The sequence below is a fragment of the Amphiura filiformis genome, chromosome 1, assembly GCF_039555335.1.
Source record: "Amphiura filiformis chromosome 1, Afil_fr2py, whole genome shotgun sequence".
Lineage (NCBI taxonomy): Eukaryota > Metazoa > Echinodermata > Ophiuroidea > Amphilepidida > Amphiuridae > Amphiura > Amphiura filiformis.
In genome coordinates, this window is record NC_092628.1 from 4,888,813 (window position 1) to 4,910,499 (window position 21,687).

A 21,687-nucleotide genomic window follows, 5' to 3' on the forward strand; every position below is an offset into this window, starting at 1 on the left:
AGTCGAAAAATAGACATTGGAATCACAAAATGTAAAAAGCAGCGCGTAGCTCATTTGCTTGTAATTTGGTTGATTGGTTGCAAAGACGCGATTAAATAAATCGCGCACCAATGCAATTCATTCCAAGTTTGATCAACAGGTGCTTTTCTGTGTAGTCTGTGTATCTCATTACATTTAGTCCACTTTAGAGTTGTGGGGTGATGGTGGTGGTGGGGAGAGGGAGGGTCTAACTTGGCGTTCATGCCCACTCGCTCCCCCCCCCCCCATTCTCCTCTCTCTCCCTCTCGCTCGCACCCTCTTTATTTTCTTTCTCCCGATCTCATTGTTACACACTGAAAAATATTGATATCGTACGATTTCTGAACTCTATTGTGACAACCTAGTCAACAGTGGAAAAACATCCCAGTTATATCACGTGAATTTTACGAGATTTCAAGACTTATTGTTATTTAGATTTGGCCCTGTGTGATTCCATGTCTATCTGCAGGGAATCGGTTCATACCATATATACGGACGAGTGAGTGACAGAGCAATTTGTACGACAAACTTGAAGAATCAAAGGTACGTTCTGTTGAAAATCAAACATTTGATTTGCTCATTACGTCGATGATCGATACGTGTTACACTTTGGTGTACAGGCATATCAACATCGTAATTGCTCCATATATTAATTACGTTATAATAATCATACAGCATTCAGAAGAAATAATTAGCCACAAAGAAATGTTGAAAGAATTATTTGGTAAAAGCGATTTTAGCGCCATGCGATATTGCTCTATACTAGAAAGTTTCACCTAACATTTCCATGTTAGGTGGAGATATCTCACCACCTATCTAAGTAACCTATCTTGGAACAGTTCTACGTGGTAATCCGTTTGAATATCCTTCGTTAACATCCTTTTTACGCACCATGTTGATTGATGAGATCAAAAACGTGTTCATGTTCTGTTTTTTTCTTCAAATAAGTGCCCCGTATAAGAGTAAATTATTGCTTTCTGTTTTTTGTGCCGTGTTACAAACCGATCAAAGAAATATATTTATCATAACCAAATGCAGTACCGATCAAATTTTAGAAGCCGGAGCCCGTTTTGGGGGCAAAGTTTCGAGAATCTTGCATGACAAAAAACTGTTTTGTTGAATTATCGATATCTTGATTGTGGAACGTTAATTTTGACATTCTAATTACATAAAATTATATTATTTCATTTTCACTCCAAATTGAAGCTTATATTATAAAAAAATATGCTTTTCACCATCGACATTTCACTTTGAGATCAATAGTTTTTCAACAGTAAGCTCCTCCATGGCGTAATCGGTTAGCGTGCTCTAATACTATTTCGCTGCAAAACTTGGGCACGGGTTCGTGTCCCTGTGTGGTCGAAATTCCATTATTTTCGAGCCCTTAGCCATGACCCATAGGACATCTCACAGCTACGCAGGTTTGAGGTATATAAGAACTGGAGGTTTCATTAGATTCGTGTTCCTGTGCATATGGATTTATATGCTAAGTACGCTTAAGTTCATAACCCCTCACACCCCAAGGAATCAAGTCTTGACCAATCCAAGGCGAAAGAAGAATTACGCATCGCACACGAGCATAATTGTGACGTGTCATGTCAAAAGGAGACACTTTTGGGCAGGATCATAAATGGAGAAATAGCCAAAAATCTGCCGGTGGGTGATTTTTTCACAATTTGGGTTTGTTGCGAATTAGTGATAAAAAAAAAAAAAAAAATATTGTCTGATAGTTTCAGACCGGAATATAACTGGCATCTTGTAGTTTTTGAGACATTTTTCAAGTTAATTCCTACTCTCAACATTGTCAATAATATTTTTAAAGGCCGATATCTCAATTTCCAATTTCATAATACCATAACTTTCGAACTCAATATCTTCGCTTAGGAATGTCCGATTTCATTGGGGAAAACGGCGTTGTGGAGCAAAATATCTCTATATTTAAGATATGTAAAAACTCAAAATTCATAACCTGCCCAAAAGTGTCTCCTTTTGACATGACACGTCACAATTAAATATGAATTTACAAATGGAAACATGACATGCATAGGCAGATATACCAGGATATACCTGCCTGTGCGGGGACTTGAACCCCAGACATGTCGCTTGTCGGTCGAACGCTCTAACCACTGAGCTACACAGACTGTACCTGATAAATAGGACTCAAGTCTGATACTTATGGATATGAGCAGTCAGGGTAAACAGTACAAACAACATATTACATACCAGTGTACGAGATCAAATAATGATGCTTACAGTTAGCAGCCTGGACAACCGATTCTTTTGTTCTGCAAGACTCACTCAGTCATTTAATGAGGCAATACAAACGATCGAATTTGGTGTTGAAATGAGCTAAATTTTGAGTTACAACTTTTCAATGTAAAATTTATTTTCTCGGCCAAATAAAAAGCAATCATTTTAATTTTTTCAGTAAATGTCAGGTCAAATTGTAGTGCTTGATACTGTATTTTTTTTCAAATCCTAGTGTTAAACTTAGGCGTGAAATTCAGTCATTTCGTGTAAGATTTTCGATTTTGATAGGCTTAAACTCTGCCCGCGAGCCTTTTTTTGGATCAACCTTTTAGCTTTTCAAAGTAATATAGTTTGCTAATGAAGGATTTTTCCCAACTTTCTAACGCACATCACCGTGAGCGATATATCATAGTTTTGTCAGAATTTCCGTTTTGATTTCATCATTTTTTATTCCCGCCTGAAAAATTTCAAAATCAACGCGTGAAATCTAAAGCTAATACTAGCATTGTGGATCGATATCCCTGGGTTTAATAGGAATACCGGCATGGGTACAGTGTTGCCAGAACTTCAATATAGCAACGAAATTCCCAGACCTAATAGCGCTCCTACTGATCACATCCGCGTAGCTGGGATTTTTTCCAAGGGGGGGTAAGCCTGTATGGGGCGGGCGGTGGCCCAAATCCACCAAATTTCCCTGCACATGGGGGAGGGGCGGGGCCCAAATAGACAATTTTGCCAGGCTTATTGAATATAATCGTATGGTATTGCGTATCGTATGGATTTTCCATCCCTCTTACCCTCTTCTCCCTCTGTCAGGTTTTTGTTTTTAACAAAAACCTGTTCAACTAATTATTTAAAATTGCTTACCTAAAAACAGAATAACTTGGATGTTAATACTTGACGTAGTGTTTCAATTGTCACGAAGGTGACTGGGTATGGTGCCTTTTGTTTGTGTTTGTTTGAAACTGCTTTTGGAAACCCACCGAAAGTCATAGGCCCTAATGAAGCAGCCAAAACAATACCAGGTTAAACATGGAAGTTTATAAAAACTTATAAATAACCTTAAGGAAAAAAAACCATTTGTGGCAACAATAAGCCTTGCATTGGAAGTCATGGTTAAAGTGTGTTGAGTACCACCCCAAAGTTTCCCTACATACACCCCCACTATACATTTAGGTATACGCCTACATGTCAAATTAAAAACAAACCCAAACACAAGTCTGAAGGGTGTCATGAAAATGGCAACCCGCGATGGGGGGGGGTAGGTCATACAAAATTCACCTGGAGATAGGAGGGACAGAAGATTATAATATATAGACCCACACGATGCGCTAATAAACCAATTCCGTATAATAACACGCTAATTTTTCTAGGTTTGGACCGTGGATTTTCCCGTGGACCTCAAGCGTGCGTCTCTTTTAAGAGAAAATACGGACTAACCTAGGTAAACAAACAAACAGACAGACAAAATGGTTTTCATAATCATGGAATCCATATAAATTGAAATTGCAGGAGCAAATTTTTAAAATTCACCTCATTTACCAGAAAACCCAATTGGGGATTTGGGCTACTAAATCGCTGGTCGGGCAATATGCTTTTTAATGGAAAATTGCCCTGGATGACAACAATGAAAATATCGACTATTTCTGCTGGTTGCTCACGAGATAAAAGTACTAAGTTTGACATTTTCGGAGCATGAAGGGAAAAAGGGTAAAATAAAAACGCAAATTCTGACAAAACTATAATATATAGACCCACACGATGTGCGTTACAGAGGTGGGAAATATCTTTCTTTAGCAAACTATATTAGTTTGAGACGCTAAAAAACAATTCCGTAAAAAGCTCGCAGGCGAACTCAAGGCCTATAAAAATCAAAAATATCACACTAAAAGACACAATTTGATGCTTACTTTTAACACCAGGATTTTAACAAAATATATATATCCAAGCACCAAGTTTTTAACTGACATTACTGAAGAAACAAAAATATTGCTTTATATTAGACCGAGAAAATTAATTTCATAGCAAAAAGGTGTATCTCTGAATTGTGCTGATTTTAACATGTATCGATCGACTTTTAGCGCGACTAAGCATTTCTAAAGAATCGGTTGTCCAGGCTGCTAACTGCTTCCCCGTCAGCCTAATATAATCATACAAACAGGGGAAGAGGCTTACTGGAACATGGAAACATTCAATCTTTACAAACTAGAGCACGAGATCAAATTAATGATTCTTAATTGTTATTCCTATTATATCAATATACAAGTGTGGGGGGAATTAAAATGGATTTACAAATGGAAACATGGCATGCATAGGCAGATATACCAGAGTAAAATTGTGCGGGAACTTGAACCCCAGACCACTCGCATGCAAATTATACCATTGAACTACACAGACTGTCCCTGATAAACAGGAATCAAGTCTGGTACTTATGGATATGGGCTGTCAGAAGAAATAGTACAAACAACACTTCACATACCAGTGTACATGATTTAGCAGTAACTTTAAACAAGATTGATTGATTGATTGATTGATCGATTGATTGATCGATTGATTGATTGATTGATTGATCGATCGATCGATCGATTGATTGATTAATTGATTGATTTGATTGATTGATTTGTTGATTGATTGATTGATTGATTGATGTATTGATGGATTGATGTATTGATGGATTGATGGATTGATTGATTGATTGATTGATTGATTGATTGATTGATTGATTGATTGATTGATTGATTGATTGATTGATTTGATTGATTGATTGAATCAATGAGTGATTGAGTTAGTGGCAGGGTGTATCTATCGGATTTCTAACTCAATTAAAAAAAATTCAATTATTTGTAAGTAACGTACAATTTAAATGAATATTATGGTATTTAGGAAAGATTATTTACATGCTTACAGAAATTCAGGTAGAAAGTCATTATTGTGTTTTGGCTCGGGAATTTGCAACAATAGCGCTTTGAATAAACTGGAATGCTGTGTAAAGTTCAAAAATATGAGTCATCTGTTAGGTTGAAATTCAACAAAAAGGTCACCGAAAGAAATAATGGCAAACAAAAGGTGTATTTCAGCAGACTGTATACCTGATTTGTTACGATAATCTATTCATATTGCTTATTGGAAACATATACAGAGATATAAGATTCCTTTTTGCATGTAAACTCATCCCAAAAAGAAAGTATCCAGTTTGATTTTGGCTCATAAGTCAAAGATGGGGTCTTAAATCAAGACCTACCAAAAGTATGTTACAGATAAATTTATTCCACACAGTTTGATACCTCATTTGTCCAAATCGATGCGGAATTGATTACACAGCGACATTTTAAACGCAACGACCTCAATTTTAAAAGTTGCAGTAATTCCTATTGGTGTGGTTTTCCTGCTTCTCAAGATTAGTCATAAAGGTACCCAATAACAGAGACGAATGAAGACTGTTTGACTTCACTTCATGTGTTTTTTGAATACAGATACTCTTTTACTCCTTCCTTAATGTTTTGCCCTTCACTCTTTACATCTTCACCTGCTGCATCAATGACTGCCAGACAGCTGCGGAGCATGCTCTCAGTGAGACGTCTGATGCGCCCTTGATCTATCGCTGCCCATAATTGAGTAGCAGGACCAAATCAATAGGAATTACTGCAACTTTTTAAATGGAGGTGATTGCATTCAAATGGTCACTGTGTCATCAATTCTGCGTTGATTTGAACACATGAGGTATCAAACTGTGCGGACTAAATTTATCTGTAACATACTTTTAGTAGGTTTTGATTTATGGCCACATCTGTGACTTATGGAATAAAATCAAAATGGATACTTTCTTTTTGGGATGAGTTTAGTATGTAATAGTTTGGTAAAATGTTTGTGTTTTCAAATTAGAAAATGATAACTATTAAATAATGTTCAGCCGAAATGTAATAATATGGACCAAAACAAAACAGAAATGAAGAGAATATACATTTTAGTCAAAAAGCCTCAATAGAGTTGTTAATTGTTTGTTTCCATTGTTTATTCATAACCAGCAAAACTGCTACCGAGAGAGATAATTAGGGGACAAAACTGTGAATTTTCCTCCCTGATCAACATCAAAGATTATGTGTCAATTGAACCACAGATTATGGTTGAAAAGTACAAAAGACAGCAAAGAAAAAGAGCAAGGTTTGTTTAAGTACAAGAGGCGTTTTGAATCACCTGCAAAAATTGGCCTATGATAATAATCTTGTGTGGATGTCAAATGCAGCACTTGTTAGATTTAAGAATTTTTGCATCTGTTTCAAATTGTAATATTGTATGTTATTTATCAACAGTTGTGTAAACATTGTTTTGTTTAAACAGAATTTTGGTGGTACGAGTATATTATTATTTGCACGTGTATTATTTAATTGTGATTGTGTAAGATGTTTTTCGTTGTATCTTTTGATTTTCATTATATTCTAAACCTAATTTGTTTAAATGTTTAAAGGTTGTTGTTTAAAGGTTATTGAATTCCTTAAACTGATTCGAAGTTTTACATGTCTTCTTCAACAGGTAAAACATTCAAGAGTTACAATAGAGGTGGCAGTCGAAGGCGAACGTGATGATGTACGCAGGAGTATTGTTGTTAGTAACACTCGGCTTTCTTGCAGCACGGACAGGAACTTTAGCACAAGGTTAGTTTGTTTACACATACAAAATAATTTAATGTAGCGTTATTTTTGATTGGTTATACCAAGTCTAGTTAGGCAGGAGCCATTTTCGTGTTTGGTGGGAAACCACTTAAGTGCTACCTATCCCTACTCTAGTTTAGTCGAAGCCGGGAAAAAAGTTCTATCATTTTATACTTTTGCTTTAATATCCCGGGATGGGTCGCTAGACTCCTTATGCAGACTTTACTAATTGCAGTAGAAATGCAGAAATACGGGAACAACGCTAACAGAATCCAGGGTCCATCTTACGGTCTCCTGGTGGATACCAGGAGGCCAAGACCGGGAAGCTCTGACAAAAGGTGTCATAAGTCAACTTTTGTGATATGAATAGGTATAGAATAGTTGAACTTGATCAATTAAATCAATGTAACTTATTGCCTCATTTTTTTAAAACTAATCTCAACAATCGTTGCATTATATAGTAATACTTGATGACTCGTATTTACAACCCGTGTATTTACACAAATAAAATATTATAAGGATAAAGTCTATTCGAATGTGTTTTTTAGAGGACCGTTCTGTGCGGATTTACAAAAATCAAGGTTACAAGGCTGAATTTTCCATTTATATTGATGGCATTTTGAAAGTGGCTTTCGCTAGCTGCACCAACCCGATTAGTTTGAGTCGCCATTAACCACTTGATCAACCCATGCTCATTACTAAAGTCTGCACAACAAGTACCACAGCTGTTATAAATACGTCTATAGCATCAGAACTAATAATTGTTTCCACCATATTTCATTTGTCAAAATTTAATATTAACATTACAGTAGTGCTTTAAAAGAAAAATACCCGCATTTGAAAGTTGCAATTCACAGCTTTCAATAATTGTTATTACGCAAGCATTGTGGCACGTTGAACTCTCCATTATCTTCGCGCTGACTTCAAATCAATACAAATAGCTGCAACTTTTAAATTCGGGTATTTGTCTTTAAAAACACTCCGGTGTTGTTAATAATGAACGAAATTGGACAAAAATTAATGGGGTATCAAAATGCGCGTAAATAAATCACCCTTCTTTCTATGTTGAAATATTGCGTAGCCAGCTTTCTTGGTCGGGGGGGGGCAAAATAAAATTTTGGGGGCACAGACGAAAACAATTGCAGTTGCATCATACAATACATAGAGACTGTATGTCTTCAAGCTTCCCGAAAAGGGCCTTATTCACGGAAAACTACGTAAAGTAAGTCCAGATGGTGCCCATCTTGACTAACGTAAGGCTAGTCAAACCTTCTTGACTAACGTGCTTGACCAACTTGACGTTAGTCGAGCCGGCTCGACTAACTTGCTTGACTAACTTGGACGTTAGTCGAGCAGGCTTGACTAACGTTAGGTTAGTCGCTTGACTAGTTTATGACTAACTTTAAGTTAGTCCAGATGGTGTCCATCTTGACTAACCTAACATTAGTGAAGCATTTCTAAGCTAGTCAGGTAGCTGCTTGACTAGCTTGCTAGGTTAGCGTGCTGCAAACCACGTTACTGGTAAAAAATTGAAAAAAAAGAGACAAATGTGCATGTTTATCTTGTCTGGTGGGATTTATTCTCATAGTTTTGCGTTTTGAAACTGATATATTACTTGAAGAAAATCCTCTTACCTGGTAATCATGATGACAACACATTTGTGACCACTTACCTTCATTGGGAATTGAACTCGGACCTGGAGATTACAAACCCTATACACTCACCAGTAGACCACGGAGGCACTTGCAAATCATTGAACATAATATTAGTACTTATCATGTTTAGTATGATTACCTTAGATTTTAAACTCTGTAATCGCATGTGAATATCCAAAATATCACTAAATTGCATTAAAAACCATCAGAAAGCTTTTACAAATATAAACAGTAGTGTTGTTAACAATGATGCTAGTGCCAGGTTGTCAATCCCAATCTTTCCATTCCGATAATATTATTTAACTATTACTAGACACCTAACGTATAATAGGGTAACCATGCACGTGCAAAACGGTTGCGCAATTTAGTATTGTGAAATGAAAGTTACGAAAGTCATTGGCTTGACTAACCTAAAGCTAGTCAAGCCGGCTTGACTAACCTAAAGCTAGGCAAGCCGGTTTGTATCTTCAAGTTAGTCAAGCCATCGATATTGTAAGCTAATCAAGCACCGCATTACACGTTAGTCAAGCAGGCTTGACTAGCTTATCAAAATTGCAAGCTAGTCCAGCAGGCTGGACAAGCTTGAGCTACGGGTTTGACTAATGTTAGGTTGGTAAGGCGGGCTGTACTAACCTGCTTGACTAGCTTTAAGTTAGTTAGTCAAGCAACTGCCTGACTAGTTTAAGTTTTCAGTGTTGGGATGATTTGGTATTTTACACTATTTTCGCCCAATATCCGGCTAAAAAAGGGCTTTAGTGTTACAATGTGCGCGAGTAGCGCGGACAAATTTTGTATTTTACACTAGAAAAGGGGCTTCTTGCCCTTTTTCTTTTCCTTTGCCCTCCTGATTTTCTCTTTCCCCCACGTCAAGTTGGTGTCCTATGCTTTTTTTCTTTCCAGTTTTTCATATATTCAAGGTATCTTCTTGTATCATTTATTGATCCTTGATGTGTTTTGTGTCCTCGTCCGTTGGATTCACCATTACCCACTTTTTCTGATTTTGCTGGTGATCCCCTGCAGCCGTCATGGTTCTGGACCTAGGACTCCCCTTGTTTGTATCTCGTCTATATCCCCAAATCCGTCTTGTCTTAACATGTTGAATCTCTGATCTGCTTCATCTTTTCTCTTCTGAAGCGCCTCAGGATAGGAACTGATGATGCGGTTTTTTATTATATGTTTGAGTGACACTTTTTTCCTATTTAGTCCAATATCCTCTTTTCAACCTATCTCTCTTCTATTGATTGCGACCCCTTTTGACATTTACATCCTGTCAATTAGGACAATACCATATTGTCCTCTGGTGTTGTATATTTGCATATTGCTTCTCAGCACTCAGTAGCGAACATGCTTTCTTACAGTAAATACACAGCTTATAGTTGCTCTGGGCTTGTCTTGTTTGCTACCTTTTAACTTGCCTACATTGGTTGTTTGGTTTTTGTCTACTTATGTGCTCAGTGATTTTCATCACTTGTTCTAGTACACTTTTTCTTCTAATACCTATTTTGCCCCCCCCCTCCACGTACTGTCTAGTCTGTATTTTACTTGTTCCTCCACGTCAAGTTGGTGTACCTTGCTTTTTTTTTCCAATTGCCTTGAATAATAATATTTTCACCTATCGTTATATGTAAATTAATCCTGTTTCATCACTACTTCTACGGCGAATACGGCATGTAATTCTGTCAAGTATATTCACTGTGGGTTTATAAAGATAATTCATGCAGGTTGAAAACAATAATAATATTTGACTAACTATTTTGAGTGGGAAATTTTCACCTCCAATCCTGAACGCATCATCAGCCCTACAGATCATCTGGAGGTAAAAGTTCATTGACCTGAGAAGCGGTTGTTGTCGTATCAGAGGTCACCTTTGAGTTCAACCTGAGAGGTGTCTTCCTGATCGCTGAATTGTGGGCTTCAGCTAACTTATGACGTAGGCCGCCTACCGTATTATTATATCCACTGTGACACATTTTTATCATTAAGGGTAGATGCAGTATTGTTGGTCGAAGCAGCCACAAAAATCGATTTTTATTGTCTAAATCAATATATTATTGAAAAATAACACTTTGATGTTTTGCAAAAGTTCATTATACAAATCATATACTTTGAAAACTTCCTTAATTTATTGTTGTTAATAAGTTATGTACATTTTACAAAAGTGTTGTTGTTTCAGCCCTCTTTACAACATAACTCAAGAACCACAGGACCTACAAAATATTTCTCTGATATTTGAATTCTTCTACACGCTCGCAAGGAAACGAGCAATGCAATTTTTGCCAAAGCTCACTACCATTCGCAAGATGTTGTGAACTACCAAATCGCAACACTTTAAAATAGTGTATTACCTTAACATGTATTTTAGGAAAATGCATCTCATTTTAGGCCCAATGGCCATCCCTACCCTACCCTACCTAACCATTTAGAAGTCTTTTATCAAGGAAAGAAATTAAAAAAAACTGGAGCAACTTGTGCGGTTCCTTGTGCACCGGGTTGAACTGGAATTAATTGCGAACAGGATAATAATTGTCATAGAAATATTCAGCTTTATTAAAGGAGGATGTCGTGATCCTAGCATCCTCTTTTTATGACATTTTTCAGTAGATATCCACGACACGAAAAAGGCTTATTCCCAAAATTTCAGTTGATTCCGATTTTACGTTTGCGAGTTATGCATGATTATGTGTATTACACTGCTCCATAGACAATGTGTTGTAATATCGTTCTGGTATACCAGAACGAAATTCAAATCTCACGATATTTTTGCTAAACGAATAATTTTTTAATCTGCAAGAAATCTTTTGTACAAACACATTATGAAGTCAGAGGTTTCCATTTTTTTTAAAGTGGAGTGGGGGGGGGGATGAGGCTGTGGATCACGATTTAATGAGCATGAATAATATATCCATGAACACTGCCTAAAAATAATATCCGTTTAGAAAACAACTATTGTGTCGAACCTCTACCTCCACCCCTTTTAGCCCTTTCCGAGTATAAAAACTTGCTTAAATATAGTTCCAACCTAATCTGTCACTCCATTTGTCCGTTTAAAACGTGGACGCCTAATCACGGTTGCTTTCTTTAATTCGTTTTGCCTCCATAGATGTAGACGATTGTCTATCGCAACCATGCCGTAATAGTGGACGTTGTGTGGATAGAACTAACGGGTACAGGTGTGTCTGTCGACGGGGATGGAGCGGCAAAAAATGTGAATCAGGTATTGATAGACAACAACCTAAAGGAAAATTCACGAAAGACAATTCTGTCCAAAGTCTTTTCAAGGTCACGGCTGGACTCCGTGTTCCTATAAGACCGCAAAGGTCATTTCAAGGTCACGACTTTCTAGTCTTCTTGTTTATAAAATGAGTCATCGCAGCCACATTTATTCGAGCTGCTTTCCTTGCTTGTAATTAGTTTTTGTGGTTAAATTGGCAGATTACAATGGTTATTCATTTTGTCATTGAAAAGTCGTTTATTTGACCATCAGCGAATGCCTGCTGAAAATTAATGCTTTATATGTTGTTTCTGTTTGTTTGTTTGTTTGTTTGTTTGTTTGTTTGTTTTTGTTTTTCAAATTGCAGCTGTTGACGGTAATCAATGCTTATCCGGCCCTTGTCTTAATGGGGCAACGTGTGAGGATAGAATGCGGTCGTATATTTGTACCTGTGCAGCAGGCTGGACTGGAGATAATTGTGAACAGGGTAATTTGTGTTGGTTATTTAGTATGAACATAAAAATAATTGAAAACAAGGGTTTCTTGTTGTGCTCCCTTAACCGTGATAAAGTGGCAGTTGCTCTGAGCTGCTTTGATTTCGCTTTAAAGGAAGTAGCCGAAATGTTGACTGTTAGCGCACAGTTCCCAGATGATAATCTCTAAAACTCGGCTGTATCTTGTAAGTGAGGGACAGCTTGGAGTGAACAACTGGTCATTCATAACTTTTAAACACTAACTGTTAGGAGGAATGCAATAATCATTTGTGTTGGGGGAGGGAATCTTGGAAACCCACATTTAAAACCTGAAATTATCTAAGAGTATGATACGAGCGCAGCAAGCAGGTAATTATAGATGTTTTTAAAACTTCTTCCTACCGTTTTCTACTCATTTCTATGGTGTAATATAGAAAATATGTGCCAAAAGTCACTTGTCCCTCTTTTGACTTGTCACAATATGCTTGTCCCTTCAGTATCAAATCTACAGTTACACATCGGTTATACATAATTATTGTACCGCCTCTTTGTAATAATCATCTTCAAATTCTAACATCAACGTTATCAAGGTAAGTGCATGGTCAACGGATAAAAAGACCAGACACAAGAACTTCCTATTATCATATACAATATACATGTAGATCCTATTAACATGATTAAATTTGTATCGCTGAACATCGTATACAGACATTAATAATTGTACCCAAGGCCCTTGCTTATATGGAGGCACCTACGAGGTTACACTGGTATAAACTGTGAGATAGTTAATTGCTGAAACACAATCTTTTGGTTCATAAATAGGCTCCAAATTATCCTTGTAATGTAGCTAAGCGTGAGCTGGGATCAATTTACTCATAGGTATTAATATTTGTACTTTGGTACTTTTAATATCACTTCGGGTATGCGCTACAAGTAATTTGGTTGTCGAATGATCGGATATTTTGATATGTCCTATTCATTGCAGATATTAACGAATGTGCTGCAGACCTTTGTGTCAGAGGCACCTGCCTGGATAGAATTAATGAATACCAATGTATTTGTGATGCGGGTTTCACTGGTATAAACTGTGAAATGAGTAAGTGCAGGATAATACCGTATGGTCAATTATTACAAGAAAACTTATTTCTTTCTTAAGTTAGGCGGGCAGCCTAACTTATTTCTTTCTTTGCGTTTCTTTCTTTCTTTCTTTCTTCTTTCTTCTTTCTTCTCACAATTTGCTTCTTCTGCCACATCCTTGATCGGATTTCGACCAAACTCAGTCACAAGCAGTATTGGGTAGATGGTTACAAAAGTTATGGGGTTTTTCAACGTCGAAGGTCATCCAGGGGTCACAGGGGTCAAAAAAGGTCATTTAACTGAAAAATGCTCCAATTGAGCTGAAATTTTAATACAATGATGCTTATGACTTTCTAAACATGTCAAAAATATTTTGATATCCATTTAAGGTCATTTAGGGGCCATAAAGGGGTCAAAGGTCAAGTTTTTCAAAATGCTCCAATTGAGCTGAAATTTATATGCAATGATCCTTATGATGTTCTGAACATTTTAAAAACATTTTAAGATTCATTTAAGGTTATTAGGGGCATTAAAGGGGTCAAAGGTCAAATTTTCAAAATGCTTCAATTGAGCTGAAATTTAAATGCAATGATCCTTATCTTATCCAGCACAGTATTGCTGCTTCATCAGATCGTCACAATCATCAGCCTAACTTACCTCGTGCCCTTGCAAAGGGCACAGTTGCTCTAGTTACCATTTCTTTCTTTCTTCTTTCTTTCTCACAATTTGCTACTACTTCCACATCCTTGATCAGATTTCGACCAAACTCAGTCACAAGCAGTATTGGGTAGCTGGCTACAAAGGTTATGGGTTGTTTAACGTCAAATGTCATCCAGGGTCACTGGGGTCAAAAAAGGTCATTTTAACAGAAAATGCTCTCCAATTGAGCTGAAATTTAAATGCAATGATCCTTGTGACATTCTAAACATGTTTTAAATGTTTTAAAATTTATTTAAGGTCCTTAAGGGCTGGGGTATGAACGTTTGGACAGTATTTATTTTGGGACATTAGAGCACATCCGACATATCGAATTGCATTCTGAATACGAAGAATGTCATTCTGATATCAAATGATTTTAGTTTTTGAAATTCGCAATTTAATACACATTTTATGGCAAATCATTAAAATTGATATTTTTGATATTTAACAGTCCTCGAAGTAAACTTTATAAATCTGATGATTTATACTCAACGTGTATGTAGGTGGGATGAAATGCCGACGATCAATTGAAAATTTTGACCTTTCGTATTGAAGATATGGATTTTTTCCCAAAACACACAAAAAAATTAGGTCTTTTTGGGAAAAAATCCATATCTTCAATATGAAAGGTCAAAATGTTCAATTGACCGTCGGCTTTTCCTCCCTGCTACATACACTTTAAGAATATATCATTAGATTTATATAATTTACTTCGAGCAATATATATCAAAATTTGAAAAAATATCAAATTTTTATAATTTGTCATAAAATTTGTATTATATTGTGATTTTCAAAAATGAAAATTATTTGATATCAGAAAGACATGCTTCGTATTCAGAATGCAATTCGATAGGTCTGAGGTGCTCTCATGTCCCTCAAAAAATACTGTCGAAACGCAATAAACGCTCATTTTAGATCCCTTAAGGGGTCATAAAGGGGTCAAAGGTCAAGTTTTTCAAAATGCTCCAATTGAGCTGAAATTTAAATGCAATGATCCTTATGACATTCTAAACAAGTTAAAAATATTTTTAAAATTTATTTAAGGTCATTAAGGGGTCATAAAGGGGTCAAAGGTCAAGGTTTTCAAAATGCTCCAATTGAGCTGAAATTTAAATGCAATGATCCTTATGACATTCTAAACATGTTAAAAATATTTTAAATTCATTTAAGATCATTAAGGGGTCATAAAGGGGTCAAAGGTCAAGTTTTTCAAAATGCTCCAATTGAGCTGAAATTCAAATGCAATGATCCTTATGACATTCTAAACATGTTAAAAATATTTTTAAATTCATTTAAGATCATTAAGGGGTCATAAAGGGGTCAAAGGTCAAGTGTTCGAGAATGCTCCAATTGAGCTGAAATGTAAATGCAATGATCAGTTCTTTCTTTCTTTCTTCTGGCAACCGCAATCAACTGCATCTAGCTCCGCAAGGGATTGACAGATTTCAACCAAACTTGACCCAAAAGACCACTGGGCTAGGCCAAATCTTCCATTTGACTTTGACTTTGCTGTGACCTTTGACCTAGCTATAATGGTCAAAAATGTGATTTCACAAAAAATGCTACTCCTTCCACAAATTTCATGCGATGAGAACATGGTTATATCATGTGACTTGAATTTAGTCGGTGTCTATAGGGTGTGCTCAGATAAGACGTCAAAGGTCATTAAGGGGTCATTTCCGGTCAAAGTCTAAAAAATATTTAAAAAATCACTCTCTTTACAAATTACATAGCAGAGAGTCGCCATTAGCACACATGCATTACTACTAGCCAGGGTCTTTAGGATTCCTACAGTTTTGGGGTCAAAGGTCATTACGGGGTTACTTCCGGTCAAAACCTAAAATTATCAAAAATGCTCGAAAAATTTTTATCTCAAAATGTAAACAGACCAGAATAATATAACCATCGTACATGAATCAGTGTTCCTTGATGTATACATGGTATTTTTATTTTGGGGGTTAAAGGTCATTAAGGGGTCACTTCTTGTTTTTAGCTGAATAACTTCAAGAATTTTTATCTCAAGAACTGAACATGTTAGAATGTTTTTAATTAAAACTGGAACAATGCATTTTGTCGGTGTACATAAGGTTTTTTTCATTGAGGTCAAAGGTCATTAAGGGGGTCAAAAGGTCAATCAAAAATTGAAAAAATCAAAATCCATGTATAAGTTCCGATTAAGCTGAAATTCACCAGGAATATTTTTTATGACATCCTAAGCACAATGCAAGAGCAGTTGACCCCATCCGTGACCCAGGGGTCAAGTTATAGGGGTCAAAGGTCAAATTGCGGCTTGTACTCAGCGTCTGTTGACTCTAGTTATTATATGCCAATATAATATACCAAACGATACACATTTAATTTAGGCTCGTGATCTTGACTGGGTTTTATAAAGTTTATAAAGAAATAGTTCAATAGCGCTGTTGAATGATCTGATACTTTGTATTATGTCCTATTAATTGTATACATTGACGAATGTGCTGAAGAGCCTTGCCTTAATGGAGGTATCTGTCTGGATAGAATCAATGAATACCAATGTTTTTGTGATGCGGGCTACACTGGTACCAACTGTGAAATGAGTAAGTGCAGGGTAACATCGTATGATCGATTGCTATATCCCAACCCAAATGACAACCATGTCATTAAGTTTGTATTATAGGACTTTAGTGTAGGTTGGTAAACGAAGCCGAATTTTGAATTGTGAAGATTTCTATATATTTATCAAACACAGTTTGGAAAAAGGTGTAAATACATGTAGATTGCTGATTAGAACGTGTGATGATGAGCTGGGTACTTGTCGATGTTTGTCATGTTTTCCGGGAAGTAACGTGTCTTCTTGTTTCAGTAATAGCGTGCACACCTAAATATAGTAAATCATTATTGAGATGGTACATGTATCGAAAGTAAAACACGGGAAAGCACATGGATTGCGATATTATGTCGTGTACATAATTATTAGTTTCTTGAAATATGCAATGTCAGTTCTGGTGAACACCAAATTTACACGCAAAAATCAGTAAGGTCCGAAAGGTTAGGGCTCTATGATTGTTAAATGCTTCCCCAACTATAACTGCCCGCAGGTACATGAATTCGACAACATTATCTTTCATGCGTTTCATGCCTTTAAATTTGTTGTGTCTGTCATTTACTTTTGAAGATATTGATGAGTGTTCTGCAGAAACTTGTGAAAATGGAGGGACATGTGAAGATGGAATTAATGAATACACCTGTCAATGTGTTCCAGGTTATACGGGAACCAACTGTGAACGGGTAAATATCGAAAGTAAACAAATTCGATACAATGGCTGCATTATTGTAAATGCTAAGTTCAAACCATGTTGGGGTATTCAGAGGCAGAGAATATTAGACATCGAAAATTGTTCGAAATATGGAACAAAACTATGTGATCTCTTCGAGGTGCTAAAATAGAAAAATATGAAGATCAATGTGATCTTCATTTGACGTTAATATACTAATTTATATCGGATTGTAACGAATATTTGGCTTTCAAGTGCAAACAATCGACAATATTATTGTAAAAAGCTTAAGGATAGCTGACAAAATATTAGGAAATAAAATTGTTTGTAAATTGTCTAAAAGTTAAGGTTAAGTCATTAAAATCATCATTGGGTATTTTTGAAATTAACAAATGGGCATAAAATGAGGATAACAGCAGTATTGACAAAGTTGAAGTCCCATTCAAATCCATATAGCTAATTTATATACAGTCAGTATATAAGTTACAGATTCCTGTTAATTGCCTTATTTGGTCTTAAATACACAGCTTGCGGCTGAACCACTAACAGGCTATGTTAGCACATCTATATAATGGTACCAAAATCAGAAATTTGACGATTATTTTAATCGTCGGGATGGGCACATCACTGAATGGGCCTTTAATACATTGATTTGTAAAAAATATAATGAAGATGAAACCTATAAACAAAACTGTATCCTCGATGCACAAGCAATGTGAATTTTTTTCCTTTCTTAGAAATTAACGAGTGCATGTCTCGACCATGTCTAAATGGAGGAAAATGTGTTCTAGGCTTAAATCACTACAGATGTGTCTGTGAAAGAGGATGGACTGGAGCTAACTGTCAATCAGGTCAGGGAACGGATGAAACGTAGCTAAATCCTAATCCTTATGTTAGTCCTAACTGGCAATTTTGCGTGTTTTATTTCAATTTTTATTACAAAATATAATTCTAAGACTTGGCACAAGTCTAAGCAATCAAATTCTTGAGTATATGCTGAGAGTTAGCTCATAGATTTAATAGTTTAGGTCGTTTTTGATAATTTGTACCTTTATTGACTGTAGGTATGAATATGTTTATTCTGTTTTTCCTTTTCACAGTTAATTGTAAAGAAGATGAGTTTCTGTGTGATGATGGCGTTGGCTGTGTGTTGGAAAGTTACCGATGTGACTATATTCCTGACTGTAATGACAACAGTGATGAGTCCGGATGTGTTTGTCTCCCAAACATAGAATTCCAATGTGTCAGCGGCGGATGTGTGCACAACTCATGGTTGTGTGATGGCTTTGAAGATTGCCTTGATGGAACTGACGAATCAACTGATACATGCAATATTATTGACAGTAAATAATTCATAATTTATATGCCTATTTAAATTGTGCGAATTTTCAACACAAACAAATGTTGGGAAACGCTATTACTGCCACCTCTTTATAGTATAATGTAAATACGCGTCCGTGTCTTAAATCATATATTTGTGAAATGGAATTAATTCTCTTTCGAGTTTTATTTTGTTTTGCCCTCATGCGAAAATGAAGCCATAATATTGTGCTGCTGAATAATATCGGATATTATTATTTATTTCAGGCTTATGAGCGATACAACAAAACTCTATTATTGTATAGTTTTTGCAAAATACCCGGATGCAATACAATATTGTTTTTAATATTGCATCACAACACACCAGTACAACAACACGGCCAGCGTACCGGCTGACCGGAGATTTTATAAACAAGTAATACCACAAACTTAATTTGCGGCAATTCTAGATGATGAATAATCTAGGAAATAAGAGAAAAGCCTTATACAAATAATAATAATAATAATAATGAATAGCTTATTTTCGTGTGATACAAGAATATATTGCACTCGATAGAAAAATATATTCTTGTATCACACTCAAAGCCATTCACTGTTATATAAATTTTTATAATGTTTAATGTGCGCGCCATGCTACATGCTTACTGGAATTGTAGGTGTTAATTACTTTCTTTTCATTAAACATTGATATTATTAATACATATTAATGAAGAATTTAATATCGCACCCAATGAAAAATAATAATAATAGTTTGCAATACCTAAGCTGTTTCGTTACCTAGGTAGATTAGTGAAACGGGGGCAATATTGGTTGAGACCTATTTTGCTGTTTCGTAAATAACAAAATATTCTACATAGTTCTTAGTTTGCAATAAGGACTCACATTGATCAGAACTTTACTATAGAGGGCATGAATACATAATGTGCCAACCATCCTTTGTTGTTTTGACAGATATTGATGAATGTGCCTCAGAACCCTGCTGGAATGGAGCGAGTTGTCAAGATTCAATTAATACCTTTGTATGTCTTTGTCCACAAGGTTATACAGGAACGCTCTGTGAACAAAGTAGGCATACTGGAAAGCTACTATATGCTTTTATATTATTGGCAGTTGCCAGATGAAAATTTGCAAAAGCCTTAAGGGATCTAAAATTATTTGATATCAGAAAGACATGCTTCGTATTCAGAATGCAATTCGATAGGTCTGAGGTGCTCTCATGTCCCACAAAAAATACTGTCGAAACGCAATAAACGCTCATTTTAGATCCCTTAAGGAAACGTTTTTTTACAATCGACTGTTTCATTTAAAATCTGCAAACACTCTTGTGGAAGATTTCACTGCTACTTCAGATCCTGTTCACTTTATGTTCAATCCAGCCTGAAAATTGTCTTAATTCTTTATTCAATTCTAGTTTAAAATTGCTGATTATTAATTGACTTCAAATGAGAAAATGTAGTTCCACAATTCCACACCTTTTCCATATTTATCATTATCATTATGCCAAATAATGATATTTGCTTTTTTTTTCGCAAATTCCTGCTCAGACAATGATGAATGCGCAAGTGCTCCTTGTGTGAATGGCATATGTGTGGATGGAATCGATCAATACACATGTAGATGTAACCCAGGATGGACAGGCACTAATTGTGATATCAGTAAGTACCTAATTCGACTGAAGACAGTGTTCGTCCATCGATCATATTATTAGCTTAATGCCAAACATAATACCTGATTTTTTTCCTTCATTCCTGTTCAGATATTGATGACTGCGCAAGCGCTCCATGTGTGAATGGTCTATGTAGGGAAGAAACCAATCAATACACATGTGTGTGTGACCCTGGATGGACAGGCAATAACTGTGATATTAGTAAGTACCTGATGACACGTATAGTGTATAGATCATTGGCGGATACCACTAGCGTCGTTAACCTTGAGAAATCAACCACCCGTCTTACGATGCACACTCTTGATGTAGTTCACTTTGAAGTCAACGGAGATGGCAATATAATTTTTGTGCTTAGTAACCAACTCCGGAAGTTTCCCTCGTTTCGGACCAGGTTTGGGTAATTCAACTATAATATAGTCTTGCGTGGCCTCAACCGTTTCCGTTTGGAGTCTTTGCTCAGCCAGATTACATAGCTTCCTCTCAGGGCTGTATTTTGTTGCATGTATCTCTTTCCTCTTCTCTTCCGAGTGCTGATAAAACGTCACTAAAATGTGAACTTCTTTTTCTTGGAATTATACAAGAAGAAATATGTTAACAATACTTATTTACGTATCTGTATCAGCACAAACAGGAACAGCGTGTCGTCAAGGTTCGTGTTGGCATGTGAGGGGAGGTTATCGGGTCTCCGCTACGTGTGAAAATGGTTATTGTGTTTGTGATTCACCAGATTATAGTAGAGAATCATGCCTTCGTAAGTATGACAGCCAACTTGTGACGGTTCTTCTTTTATGTTAAGGAATCGGATAGCAACGTTTCCACAGTTTTTTTCTGTGGAATATGAGAGCACAACAGACATATACGAGGATTGTTTGAAATTGGCGAAAAATTCACATCTTATGACCCTTAAATTAATATATTGAAAAGTTAACGAAATATACCTCGGAATTTGATCAAGCTGACAACCCTCGGATAAGGTGCTAGGTTATTTTGTTTTGCTATATTAGTGCAAGGGGTGGAATTTTAATTATTTGAGCGCTTATTTGTGCGTTTTAGTCCGCCGGTAAAATCTGTAAATAAGGCAAGGTTTAACCTTTTAACGTTCTATTGTCTAGATGATTTATTTGTTCATGAATTGCCTTTGTTGCTAAGTTGCATTCAAAGCTTGTCTAATGAAATACTACGGGGACGAGTGTTATTTGAAATGGAATCAAATACATGCAAAATAATATTAATAAGAAAATGAAACAATTTGTCTTAGAAACCATTCTAAAAGCCCTGGCATAAATAAGTTGATTGTTATGATTTTGTTTATCATTCCATTGTGTATCATGTCACTTTTTTCTGCAAACTTCAGCCTCCGTAGATAGCTGTCAGATCCAGAAAAGCGTAAGTGTATCAGCCGCTCATGCTTCAAG

General features: G+C 36.1%; 1 protein-coding gene and 1 long non-coding RNA gene across 2 annotated transcripts; both read left to right on the forward strand.

Moving 5' to 3' along the window:
• Window positions 1–324: 324 nt before the first annotated feature.
• On the forward strand, window positions 325–19,727 carry LOC140154632 (uncharacterized). Its single transcript, XM_072177203.1, has 10 exons — window positions 325–561; window positions 6,799–6,920; window positions 11,673–11,786; window positions 12,151–12,270; window positions 13,242–13,352; window positions 16,495–16,608; window positions 17,187–17,299; window positions 18,023–18,137; window positions 18,387–18,629; window positions 19,558–19,727. Exons 2-10 carry the CDS (start codon window positions 6,848–6,850, stop codon window positions 19,725–19,727), a joined length of 1,173 nt encoding a protein of 390 aa, XP_072033304.1. The 5' UTR covers window positions 325–561; window positions 6,799–6,847.
• A 374-nt stretch (window positions 19,728–20,101) lies between these two features.
• On the forward strand, window positions 20,102–21,017 carry LOC140146930 (uncharacterized). Its single transcript, XR_011858351.1, has 3 exons — window positions 20,102–20,261; window positions 20,363–20,473; window positions 20,895–21,017. It is a non-coding gene; the product is annotated as an uncharacterized lncRNA (long non-coding RNA).
• Window positions 21,018–21,687: the final 670 nt, after the last annotated feature.